We start from the raw sequence: 14,286 nt of genomic DNA on the forward strand, positions 1-14,286 counted from the left end.
ATACACTAACAATGAACCAATAGAAAGAGAAATCAGGAAAACAATTCCACTCACAATTGCATCAAAAAGAATAAAATACTTAAGAATAAACCTAATCAAGGAATTGAAAGACCTATACCCTGAAAACTATAAGACACTCTTAAGAGAAATTAAAGAGGACACTAGCAAATGGAAACTCATCCCATGCTCTTGGCTAAGAAGAATTAATATAGTCAAAATGGCCATCCTGCCCAAAGCAGTATACAGATTTGATGCAATCCCTATAAAAATTACCAACAGCATTCTTCAACAAACTGCAACAAATAGTTCAAAAATTCATATGGAATCACCAAAGACCGCAAATAGCCAAACCATTCCTGAGAAGGAAGAACAAACTTGGGGGGATCTCACTCCCCCAACTTCAAGCTCTACTACAAAGCCACAGTAATCAAGAAAGTTTGGTACAATAGAACAGAATAGAGACTCCAAACATTAACCCAAACATATATGGTCAATTAATATATGATAAAGGAGCCATGGACATACAATGGGAAATGACAGTCTCTTCAACAGATGGCACTGGTAAACTGGACAGCTACATGTAACAGAATGAAACTGGATTACTGTCTAACCCCATACACAAAAGTAAATGCGAAATGGATCAAAGATGTGAATGTAAGTCATGAAACCATAAAGCTCTTAGAAAAAACATAGGCAAAAATCTCTTAGACATAAACACAAGCGACCTCTTCATGAACATATCTCCACAGGCAAGAGAAACAAAAGCAAAAATGAACAAGTGGGACTATATCAAGCTGAAAAGCTTCTGTACAGCAAAGGACACCATCAAAAGAACAGAAAGGTACCCTACAGTATGGGAGAATATATTCATAAATGAAAGATCCAATAAAGAGTTGACATCCAAAATATATAAAGAGCTCACACACCTCAACAAACAAAAAGCAAATAATCCAATTAAAAAATGGGCAGAGGAGCTGAACAGACAGTTCTCCAAAGAAGAAATTCAGATGGCCAACAGACACGTGAAAAGATGCTCCACAGCACTCACTAGTCATCAGAGAAATGCAAATTAAAACCACAATGAGATATCACCTCACACCAGTAAGGATCACCACCATCCAAAAGACAAACAACAACAAATGTTGGCAAGGTTGTGGAGAAAAGGGAGCCCACCTACACCGCTGGTGGGAATGTAAATTAGTTCAACCGTTGTGGAAAGCAGTATGCAGATTACTCAAAATGCTCAAAATAGAAATACCATTTGACCCAGGAATTCCACTTCTAGGAATTTACCCTAAGAATGCAGCAGCCCGGTTTGAAAAAGACAGATGCACCCCTATGTTTATCGCAGCACTATTTACAATAACCGAGAAATGGAAGCAACCTAAGTGTCCATCAGTACATGAATGGATAAAGAAGATGTGGTACATATACACAATGGAATATTATTCAGCCATAAGAAGAAAACAGATCCTACCATTTGCAACAACATGGATGGAGCTAGAGGGTATTATGCTCAGTGAAATAAGCCAGGTGGAGAAAGACAAGTACCAAATGATTTCACTCATATGTGGAGTATAAAAACAAAGAAAAACTGAAGGAACAAAACAGCAGCAGAATCACAGAGCCCAAGAATAGACTAACAGTTACCAAAGGGAAAGGGACTGAGAAGGATGGGTGGGAAGGGAGGAATAAGGGCAGGTAAAAAGAAAGGGGGCCTTACCATTAGCATGTATAATGTGGGGGGTGGGAGGCATAGGGAGGGAAGTGCAACACAGAGAAGACAAGTAGTGATTCTACAGCATCTTACTACGCTGATGGACAGTGACTGTAATGGGGTTTGTGGGGGGGACTTGGTGAAGGGCGAAGTCTAGTAAACATAATGTTCTTCATGTAATTATAGATTGATGATAACTAAATGAATTTAAAAAAATACCATGAATAGAGTGTTAGTGATGATATTTTATAAAGGTTCACTTAAGTTATACTAGATGGTGGACTGGAAAAACACAAAAAAAGGTATAAAAGTTTATATTCAGGCAATGGAATGATGCAAATGGTTGAACTGGGAGAAAGAGATTAAGAGAAAAGTAGGGAAAGGGTGCAGGAGATATTTATAACACGAGACAAGGGATTAAAATACTTTATATAGAAAGGATTCTCACGAAAAGAAAAAAATTGCCCTTTGTCCACTTTTTCCTTTTACGTTTTAAACAGCCACATCCAAAGGGGAAGCACAAGTGGCCAATACATCCATATGGCAGGAAGAAAATCACTTCATTAATATCGTTTTTTTAATGAGAAAATGCTTTACTCTTCATATTGATAATAAAAAAAGATAGCATTGTCAAACATGGCTGAGAGTAGCACTGACTGGCTCTCTTACCAAATTCTATAGGAAGACTGTATTAATGTTTTAAAAACATGCACATCCATTGATCCAGTAGTTCCAATTAAGGAATTAACCTAAAGATATAATGAGGAATACTCAAAAATCTGAGGGAAAGATGTTTACAACAAACTATTCATTATCATGAAAAATCTGTAACAATGTCAATATCCAACAGTGATGTACTGCTTAAATAATTCAGGATGTTTGCATACAATGTAATATTCTACACCCATATACACACGTATTTTTTTAAGTTAGCACACAGAAATTCTATGTGCCAGTTACTAAGAATTTTATAAATATTACTTCATTTATTCCTCCTAACAACCCCATTATATGGGCATTATTATTACCCCTATATTAGAAATGAGGAAAAAGAGGTAGAAGGCTCAATACGTTGCCCAAAGTTACACAGCCAGTGAGTGAAAGAGCCAGGATTTGAACCCAGGTAATCTAGCTCCACAGTCTGAGCTATAAAAGATATATACAACAAGACATAAATACTTAAGTTATCTCTGATAGTGGATTGTAGGTAGCATTATATGGTTCACATATATTTTCAAGTTCTCCAACCTTAACATGCATTATTCTTATAAGAAAAAGACTGTTTTAATGCACAAAGAATAACTCAGGAAATAGGTAGCGATAGAAAATGTAAAGTCCAAATCACCAAGATTGAGATGATCATTGAGGCTTCGCAATGAGAACTAAAGAAATGAATATAAGACAAAAGCAGAAGGCCAAGATCTGAGCTTAATTTTTTATCTGGTGGTCCTACCCAATAAATGTCAAATCTTCAGAAAACTACTTCCAAAAGGCTCTTACACGTAACAGTAATTCTGTGGGACATTCACAGACATGCTGTAAAAAGAAAGCACCACACTCATATGGTTCTATGCACTGTATTAAGCAAAAGTAAAGTGACTTCTTTGCCTGCAAAATATACTCAAAACTTAGTGATTCTACCAAAGACTAACATATCCTAACTTATTTGTCCATGATCTCTGTAATACCAGGTGTACTCTAGGAAGAGTTGATTTTGAATATTTCCACTCCATTCATTCAAACAATTCCTGAGCACCTACACTGTGCCAGACTCTCCTTTGAGCAGCAATGCGTGCTAACAACAGTGACGACTTGAGTTCCAGTCCCAGCTCACCACTCACTGGCCCATCTAGGACTATTTACTCAAGAGTAGAAAAGAGTCAGTATTACCTGTTCTCCTTCTCTAAGTGAGAGATGTTTAAAAACCTGAAATGAGTTTGTAGAGCACATTCACACACGTTAGCAGTGTAATCCTATGCAAACAACTGCCTTCCCGCCAAATTCCAGGTTTAAGTTGACATCACCTGTACTGATTTTTCTTTACCTTCCCTTAAACCTTGCCTGGAGAGATAAGGTTAAAAAAAAAAACAACAGCATTTTCAGGAAGGCTCTCAACAGCAAAAACAACACAACTATACCTGGGAGGCTTTTAAGGAGCCATATTTATTAGTGTGGATTTATTCATGGGACCTCTTATTTATCCAATAGGTATCAATGGTGCAGGTCTGTAACAGAAGAAAACCTGACACAGTCTATGCCACATGAAAAAACTTTCTATCTCAGAAGTGAGTTGTGGAAGCATTAATAGTTGTATGCAATAGTGTCCTCAGCACACATAATCACAGAGCCCCACAAAAATCCAGCAATGAATTAGGCAGGTTAATTTCCCATACCTAATTCTCCAGCCAGCTTAATTCCTTAAAAGCCTGAAATTGCTGCCTTTACACATACATAACTATAAATACAAGTGTTCCAAATTTTTCTTGCAAAGCTTTGCTTACTTAAAAGATTTTGAGGGAATTCTACATTTGGGGTTTGTTTGGGTTTTTTTTTTTACACCAATAATCCATATACTTTTCCACCAAGCAAACAAACCTCTAAACCTCTGAAGCCTGCAAAAGGCAGGTCCTTTATGAGCAGTAGGACTCATCCTTGAACAGAGAAGTCAAATAACCATTTTATTGTCTTTCTGCTAAACAACCCACCCCCCAAAAAAGCCACGTCTTGCGTTCTTTGTTTCCAGATGCAAGATAAAAAAGATACAAGAAGTTACTTGCAAAATAATGTTCAATAGTCTCCTTATCACACAGGAAGCCCTGCTCTAAGACTTTCATCATGCCTAAAAAGGAAAAACAAGAAGGAACAAAATAGGTAGAAAAAGAAGGAAGAGGGGACCACATCGGCCAGTGGTTGATAACTGTAGGGGCTGGGGGATGAGGGTGGGGGACCCAGAATCTAGTCTATATTTGTGGAAGTTTGAAATTTTCTAAAATAAATTATTTTTAAAATGAAAAAGGAGGAAAGAATAGTTATTAGACAATAGAAACCAAGGACATTATGCTTCTTTATCTGATTTCATAATTCTAAATGTAATTATTTATGAAATGCATTCTCTATTTTAAAAAATCATTGCAAGACTCATTATAGTGCTGTATTGTTTTTATTGAATTGTCTTTATACCCAGTAGTCAGAGCTCCATGACAGCAGAGCACGTCTTGTTCCCAGCATCTAGCATAGCACCTGCAAATAATCAGTGGCTCAAAAAAAAAATTATTTGCTGAATGAATAAATAAAATCTTATTTCTTTGTTTCCTGGGGGACTCAAATTGAGCCCAACAGCACAACAATCTCTCATTTCCCTTAAAAATAAAATTGAGTCTCAATTTTGACCAGGGTTCTAATTAATTACTATAAAATTTAAGACAAAGCAAGAACAAATGAAATGTTTGAAATATATCCTTATTTTACCCTGTGGCTTTACACAAAGATACTTGACTCCCTAAAACTTTGTCTGCTTAGCCCCAAAATGATAAAAGACCTTACAAAATCCTTTCTTTCAGTTGGATGAAATATATGTGTTCCACATCTCAATATGCAGCGATAGTGCTTTGATATTCTATAAACTATTGCTTCCCACCCAGCTTCTTCCTTCCATGCCCCCTCATCCCCACAGCCAACGTTCCACAAACAGGCAATAGTTCCATAAGCATGCGGGAGATGGGGCAAGAGTCAAACCATCAACCACTGTCTTCAACACACTAGCCCCTGTGGTGCCCATCCCTGCCAAAGCACTGACTCCATCTCAGTTTTCCATCTGTTCATTGCTTAGCCTCATCGTGGCCCACCATCAATGACTGAGAAAGAGGAGAGTTCCCACTCTGGGTCAGGGAGGAGCAGGGGATGGGATGGGACACACTAGACTTTGCTGTTTGGGAGACTGCAGAAGAGGGCAGTATCTTCTTGGCATCTCAAGCAGGCATTCTGATGAATTCTCCTACAGAAAGAAACTTCCATGTCTCCAAGGTAGAATTCAGGTAAGCTAAGGGTCAAACAGGACTTTCTGAACTGATGCAGCATATGAGCAACCTGTGCAACAAAAGATAAACTTGCAAACAACTCCAGGATTTTCTTAGAAGTGGTTTCTATGTGGTAGACTCATGACCCTAAGGAACAGACTTGGCTCTAGCCAGGTCACTGCAAGCAACATTCAGATTTTTGCATTTAAAGACAGTGATAATGAAAGGAACTGAAGGAAGACACTTGGTCAAATTCCTTGCAATCACCTTAATATCTGAGACCACTATTTTCTTTAATACTGCATTGCAGGATTTCAAAATGTTTTAATTTGTTCTTTATACTGTTTCTGACTTTTTCTCCAATGAGTATGTACTCTTTTTATAAGTAAGAGAATAAAACCACCAGCCATAGAGCTATCTAAAAGAAAGGGAGGAAAAACATTGCTTTTCTCTCTGGAAGCACATTTATGGAACTTAGTGGTGACAGGAAAGGCTGATTAGGAATTCAAGTTCTGCAGGTGCAGTTCAGCACTGGGATCTGAAGCACGGGTTCTGGAGTTCCACGGCCTAGGTATAGTCTGGCTCCACCACTGGCTTGATGTCTGATGTTGGACAAAATAACTTACCTCTGACTTCTTCCCCTGTAAGATGGAGATAAGATTCCCTACTCAAAGGATACTTGTAAGGATTAAATCTGTGTAAGGCTTTAGCACATATGTACCTGAACACAGCATGTTCTCCACACATGGTGACTACTGTTACCTTCTCTGAGTTCTTTTCACATCCTTTTTAGAGCAATGACCATCTTAATTCTTTGCTGTTATTTTGAGAATTTAAGTGGGTAAACTCTATAGAGAAGCCCGATGCACTGTTTATTTCTCAATATTCCAGATAGGTGTTATTATAAAAAGACATTGTATTTACTGAAATGCATGAGAAGACTTGGTAATGAGTGAAAGAGTAAAAAAATGACTTAGTAAGGTGTGCAGACCTGAGCAGAGACTGGAATCTTCTGGCACCAGCATTTGACCTTATCCCCATGTGTTAATGAAAATATTCTCACAAAGTCCTTTTAACATTTATCTGCCTTAATTCCTTAAACTCCTTTCCATGTATTCAATTCAGGACTTCTGTTTTAGAGGCAAATGTGATGGGACCACCTTGTGATATCTTAGAGTGTCATAATCACAATTAATATTGCTACTTAAGGCAGAATTTTGTATACACAGGAACAGTCAAAACACTATTGATGAATTCCTTAATGAAAATTTTCAGTAGGGCCATTTTCACACTGAAATATTTAGATGCCACCACTAAAGTTTTACAGTGTGCTGGCCCTTGTTAAAAGGAGGGAGATATGGGGATCTCACTCCCCAACTTCAAGCTCTACTACAAAGCCTCAGTAATCAAGACAGTTTGGAACTGGCACAAGAACAGACCTACAGAACAGTGGAACAGAATAGAGACTCCAAACATTAACCCAAACATATATGGTCAATTAACATATGATAGAGGAGCCATGGACATACAACGGGGAAATGACAGTCTCTTCAACAGATAGTGCTGGCAAAACTGGACAGCTACATGTAACAGAATGAAACTGTATCACAGTCTAACCCCAAACACAAAAGTAAATGCGAAATAGATCAAAGACGTGAATGTAAGTCATGAAAACATAAAACTCTTAGAAAAAAACATAGGCAAAAATCTCTTGGACATAACACAAGCAACTTCTTCATGAATATATCTCCCCAGGCAACGGAAACAAAAGCAAAAAATGAACAAGTGGGACTATATCAAGCTGAAAAGCTTCTGTACAGCAAAGGACACCATGAATAGAACAGAAAGGTACCCTACAGTATGGGAGAATATATTCATAAATGACAGATCCAATAAAGGGTTGACATCCAAAATATATAAAGAGCTCACACACCTCAACAAACAAAAAGCAAATAATCCAATTAAAAAATGGGCAGAGGAGCTGAACAGACAGTTCTCCAAAGAAGAAATTCAGATGGCCAACAGACACATGAAAAGATGCTCCACATCGCTCGCTGGTCATCAGAGAAATGCAAATTAAAACCACAATGAGATATCACCTCACACCAGTAAGGATCACCACCATCCAAAAGACAAACAACGACAAATGTTGGCAAGGTTGTGGAGAAAAGGGAGCCCACCTACACCGCTGGTGGGAACGTAAATTAGTTCAACCATTGTGGAAAGCAGTATGCAGTTTCCTCAAAATGCTCAAAATAGAAATACCATTTGACCCAGGAATTCCACTTCTAGGAATTTATCCTAAGAATGCAGCAGCCCAGTTTGAAAAAGACAGATGCACCCCTATGTTTATCGCTGCACTATTTACAATAGCCGAGAAATGGAAGCAACCTAAGTGTCCATCAGTACATGAATGGATAAAGAAGATGTGGTACATATACACAATGGAATATTATTCAGTCATAAGAAGAAAACAGATCCTACCATTTGCAACAACATGGACGGAGCTAGTGGGTATTATGCTCAGTGAAATAAGCCAGGTGGAGAAAGACAAGTACCAAATGATTTCACTCATATTTGAAGTATAAGAACAAAGAAAAATTGAAGGAACAAAACAGCAGCAGAATCACAGAACCCAAGAATGGACAGTTACCAACGGGAAAGGGACTGGGGAGGATGGGTAGGAAGGAAGGGATAAGGGCAGGAAAAAAGAAAGGGGGCATTACAATTAGTGTGTATAATGTGGGGAGGGGGGCATGAGGAGGGCTGTACAACACAGAGAAGACAAGTAGTGATTCTACAGCATCTTACTACGCTGATGGACAGTGACTGTAATGGAGATTGTGGGGGGGACTTGGTCAAGGGGCGAGCCTAGTAAACATAATGTTCAGCATTGTAGATTAATGATAACAAAATTTTTTAAAAAGGGAGATATGGGAAATAAAGGCAGAAAGTAGAGCAGTGTGTAAGCAGAAAGATATTTGAGAACCAGCCCAAGTTCTGCATTTCTAAGATACACATGAGATGAGATCAAGTTTGACCTTGTTGATCAGAAGTGGTCCAAGTCATTTCTGATTCTGATTTTTCTAGCCAATGAGATCACTCCCTGCTCTACTCAGTATTTACCTAGAAAAATTAAATGAGGCCAAATAGTGTCTCTCAAAAGATGAATGGATAACAAAATGTATCGTATGTAGTATATATAAATATATACAATAGAGTATGTTCATCCATAAAAAGAAATGAGTACTGACACATTACAACACAGATGAATTTTGAAAATATTACATCAAGTGAAAGAAGGCAATCATAAAGAATCACATATTGGTTCTGATTCCATTCATGTGAAATGTCGAAAATTGGCAAATCTATGGAGACAGAAAACAGGCTAGGGGTTGCCAGTGGCTAAAGGGACTAGGGGATGAAATGTAAGGGGAATGGAATTTCCTTGGGGAGTAATGAAAATACTCTAAAATTGATTATGACAATAGAAAAACAACTCTACGAATACACAAAATGTCACTGAATTGTACCTTTTGAATGGATGAACTGCATGATATATAAATTACCTCTCAATGAAGCTGCTGTAAAACTGGGCATAAATCATTAAAAAAGTTACATAAAGTCAGAAATTAAAAACATAAAAAATATTCTATGAAGACAAGTTAACCAAAGTGGACTAGCTGATTTTTTTATTTAAGCTTATTTTCATCATTAGCTGTTTTAAAGAACACAATTGCTGTTAAAACAACAGTTTAATATCAAGTTTTGTTGTATACTTTTCCATGAAGAATGACTACCACCGGAAAAACAAACCTTTTATTACAAAAATAATCATTTTAAATAGGAATTAAATAAATGGATCAGACATGCTCTTTTCTACTAGATCATAAAAATATTGTACTTAACTCATTTTATGGATTTCCAAGGAAAATGAGAGCCACCTTTGTACTCACTGCTGAGAATACAGCAGTTTCAAAGTACTCTAGCTTCCTAAAATGGACACGGTTGGTACCCTCAGACCCTTGGCCTCCAGCCATCTCCTACATTGCATCTCCTTTAGAGGTCACTGAGAGGTCACCAGTTGCCCCCTTGCCCTCTAAGCAGGTCTACATTTCAACCACACCTAAATGATAATTGTCTACCTTACTTGCTTTTCAGATCACAAAACTGCAAGTATTGGTAGAAAAAAAACGATATTGAAATTATCCATTATGTGTATCTTATCAAATATACATACTTTTAAAAACAATTTTAGCACACTAAAAGGTAGGAAAACTTAGAGAGTAATTTTGCATTATGGCTTCATGATTAAGCACATGTCATTACATGTGAATACATCATTTTTAATTCATGTTGCAGAAATTAATGATGGGCCAACTAAAAAGTATATAAAAGTTAGGGAAATTTTATCCAAATCCTGCATGCTTCTTAGAGATGACTACTCTCATCCAGATGCAATTACAAAATTAAAATTCAGGAGAATTATTTTTATAACACCCATCTTTCCCAAGCCTGACACTTGGACACACCATTTGCTTATGAATCTTAGCCCCTAAGCCCCAAAGGACATTCTTTTCCTGTACCATTGAGTTGGCAGCTATTGTTCTAATTTCCCTGCTGATGAGCCAAACAGTTAATCTGTTTTAACACACAATGCATAAAAGGTTTCATTTCAGTTCAGAGAAGAGAAAGAGACACTTATAATCACTGGGCATTCATATTTGAATGACAGCTAAACATAAAGGAACATCAGGCATGCAGCCATCTGGAAAAAAGCTGGTATTCTTTCATATTATCTGTTCTCAAACCTTTAAGACAAAAGGGTCAGAGGCTGGCCCAAGACTTCCATTTAGTAAGATGCTCATTTCAAATCCATGGCCATTAATAAACATTCTGTCAGCTCCACAGTACAAGACAATCTGCTTCCTTCTCTTTCCATTTGGTGCATTCATAAGATGGCTTCATAATAAACATATACATGCACACTTAGATTTTATTTACCAGGATACATTGTGTGCCTGCTTAGAAGTAATCCTTTTTTAGTCTCAAATGAAAAACAAACTTAGTTTACCAGGTATTAATACATAGTAATTGCAACATTCATTTTAATATAAAAGACAAAGCAGGTAATTAACCTGTGCTTATTATTAAAATTGCAATTTCTCCCCATTTAAGTTATTGAACCCCAAATGGAAATATTAAATTTATTCCAAAATGCTGAAGAAAACCACAATATAGAACAGTCTCACTGCCAATCTTTAAAACAAACCCCTATTTTATGTTGCATATATAATTTGAAAACACCTATAATCATTGTTCTTGTCAGCTTTAGGGCAGAAATAATAGTGATTCAGGCCTTCCTAAGAACTAAAGAGCAGATATTTGACTGATTCTACTTTAATGAGAGGTATTTCTATACACATAGATGGTCACAAATTTGGACAGTTTATAAAAAAGACTGAAGGGCTGAGGAGCATTTCCTGAAGAGAGTCCATAGTCATCTTCTGACCATGAGCAACATCTCTCTTGTGACTAGAACAGCTACAAGAGAGAGGTTTCTTCATGGCACGTCGCCAGCGCCTTGCTCCTTACCCTGGCAGTGAAAGCCTGAACCTCACCATCCATAGCCCAGCAGAGAGTAAGGCAAGGGACTTTAGTGATGGAGCATCAGCACCCATGTCAACAAGGATAAACTAAAGCATCCATAAGCCAGGGAGTCCATTTGAGTCGTATTCTCACCAACACTTCCTCAAGAATTCTTCCTAGTTGCAGTGAGACGGGGAAGGGAAGAGACGGCCCTGGATAGCAGTTGTTCATTGGTAAACTAGGAACCAGGGCTCTGATTCTCAAGAAGCAAATTCCTGCCTCCCTGTCCTCTCAGCCCATGGGGTCCAAGACTTACTGTTGAAACGTGACACCGTGTTGGGTTCACTGCCCACCCAGCTGGAAAGCTGCTGCCATTCTTGAGCTGGGCGAGGGTACCTATCTCAGCTCCACACCCAGCCCACAGTCCTCCCATTCTCACTAAGGAGGCTATTCTGCAGAGCTGGACCTCGCACCCATCCCAAAGAGCAGCCTCTCACCGTAGGAGCACAGACAGCTCACAAGACAATGAGAGCGAGGAACGGCCTTGCTACGGTGTTGTGACCACAGCGGAAGGAAGCTCTCTGCCTAGGCCATCCTGATATGCCTAGGACAGTCCCAGTTTATGCCTGTGGTCCAGGCATAATTATTAACAGCACCCCCTTTTACTCCTTAAAGTGGCTCCATCTGAATAATAAGCTGTATACTTGCACTACATACACTTGTCTGGAAGAGTCCTAGACTTAGTATTCCTTCCTCCTTCCACGGTACCATACCAGTCCCCTTCCCTCACCCCTATTTTCCCATGTTTGAGAAATTGCCAAGGGTAACTAAGCATGGCTAAAGCTCTATGTCAGATATTGTCAGAGCTCAGCTCACTGCCTGCCAAATAGTGGGTATTAAAAAAATCACATACTGAACATTATTTAAAATTTTGGTGGGGCCAGAATGTGAAGGACCATTAGGACTTGCTCAGGGTAGAGTTTCATGCTGGGGACAGTTAGAAACAAGAGTAGCCAACATTTTGAGTAGAGAATTCACCAGATTCATTTTTAGAAAGATGACTTTGGCCAAAGGGCAGAAGATGGGTCTGTTCCTCCCTTTCTCTCTCTCTCTCTCATTATTCTATTTGGGCCTTACCATAATCATAAGGGTAGGTAGATCACATGCCTATTTTCTCCATGAAGAATATGACACAGAGAAGTTGATTTGCCCCAGAGCACACAGCTAGTAAATGTCCACATTCAGAGCTGAAATATCAAACAAAATAATTCTCTTTCCCATTCTCCCATTCTGTCAATTGCACCAATATACTCCCTACCACCTACATAAAAAAATCATGATCATCTGAGATACAAGTTCTGTCATTGACTATTTCCAACAATCCTTTTGAGTCTTCCTACCTTAATTTCTTCCTTTGTAATCCATCCACCCTAAGCTGGACCTCTCTGGTACAATCAAACATGAGTCAGTGCCTAGAACTCTGAGCAATAGCTATATCTGGTCTTCTAGATTCTATTCTCTTCCCATGGCAGGTCATTCTAAACAACCCAAACAGATTAATACTGATAAAAGTATTGCCTTTATTCAGTTACACCAGTGATACACTGACTGCCCATTCCTTCAATGTCAAGTTCAAAGTCAGCACAGTGGCATTTGAAGCCTCATGGTAGTCAGTCCTATTTTATTTATCCCTCCAGGAATACTGCTAAATCAGATCGGTCCCCTTGCAAATCTGCTGCAACATCAAGGCCTCTGCTCCCTATCTGTCAAGGTTCAGCTCTGCTCCTCCTTTCCTGTGGATATCTCCCAAACACTCTGCTTCTAGCATTTACATTTTTACATGTTTTACCACCTAATGACCAAATGGCAGAACCTCTCATATTGCGCCCTGATTATACCAAATGAGTATGTGCTACTGTCCCAGCTACATGCAACTCCCTGAGGGCAGAGAGTCCTGTCAAAAGCCTCCATCAGTCTTGCTTCAGTCAAGCCCCCAATCAGACAAGGGTTTTCCCTAAGCAGCCCAGTGAGCCTTCATAAACCTATCTGGTCTTAGCAGATGTGATTACAATTTTTAAATGTTAAGTTTTTGTTTTTGTTTTAAGGTGGCACCCAGAACTTGAGAGAGAGAATAAACCAAGGTCATGAGCCATCTAGAAACCACATTCTAGGAAAGATATTGAAGGAACAGGGGATTTTTATATTCAAGTAGAGATATCCCTGCCCTGTGTCCTCCAGAAACCATAGCATATCAAGACTTCTGCATCAAAGGGGAACTGATACAGATAATTTCCAATTTTAAATATCATGATTCTGGTTTAAAAAAGAAAAGAAAATCTTTCTCTAGGGACTGTTCTTCATTTGGGGGAAGAGGGGAATAGAAACTTTCTTTGAATCTATTCATTTTTAAAGTAAACTCAGGAAGCTATTTTAAGTGATGTATTCCAAATATAAAAAGAAAAAGCAAAGTACCTTTCACTTAAGTATTCTAGAATAAGATTTAATTTGAAAATAAAGATTAGGAACAATTATGCAAAGTAAATAAAGTCCCCAAATATAATGATGTAGTGCTTTTGAAAACCATAAGAGAAACTGAAAGCCTGGTGGAAATAACTGCATTTCAGATACTGGGGGATGAAAGTTTCTACAGGAACCAAAGTGAAAAAACCCTCAGAGGGGCTCTTACCATTCAGCCCTTGAATTAGACATACAGGTTACCTGCTTACTTCAGAAGTTCCAACATCCTCAATACTAAAAAAAAAAAAAACCAATGTGTTATTAGAGGCCAGTTTTATTTCATTATGTATATGATAAATGGGCTCCTGTAACCCCCACACATTGCGTAGCTTGTTCTCATGAAAGAATTCCACATCTGACGTGACCGAGAGCGTCTAGGTCCAGTTCACCGACATCGACACAGCAACATGAGAAGCAACTGGTTTGGGTTCTGAAGTCAGATCCCGT

The 14,286-nt window shown here is 38.4% G+C and overlaps 1 protein-coding gene across 8 annotated transcripts in view; it reads right to left on the reverse strand.

Moving 5' to 3' along the window:
* The window catches only part of PARD3B (par-3 family cell polarity regulator beta), a 1,156,296-nt gene that overhangs the window by 1,097,932 nt on the left and 44,078 nt on the right, over nt 1-14,286 (reverse strand). The window contains exon 2 of one of the 8 annotated variants that reach the window (XM_037009250.2): nt 14,009-14,073. The exons of the other annotated variants lie outside the window; for them this stretch is intronic. Coding sequence (XP_036865145.2) covers nt 14,009-14,011 — 3 coding nt within the window. The 5' untranslated portion in view covers nt 14,012-14,073. The remainder of the gene's footprint in view (nt 1-14,008; nt 14,074-14,286) is intronic. 8 annotated transcript variants of the gene reach the window in all.

The sequence above is a fragment of the Manis javanica genome, chromosome 12 (genome assembly GCF_040802235.1).
Source record: "Manis javanica isolate MJ-LG chromosome 12, MJ_LKY, whole genome shotgun sequence".
Lineage (NCBI taxonomy): Eukaryota > Metazoa > Chordata > Mammalia > Pholidota > Manidae > Manis > Manis javanica.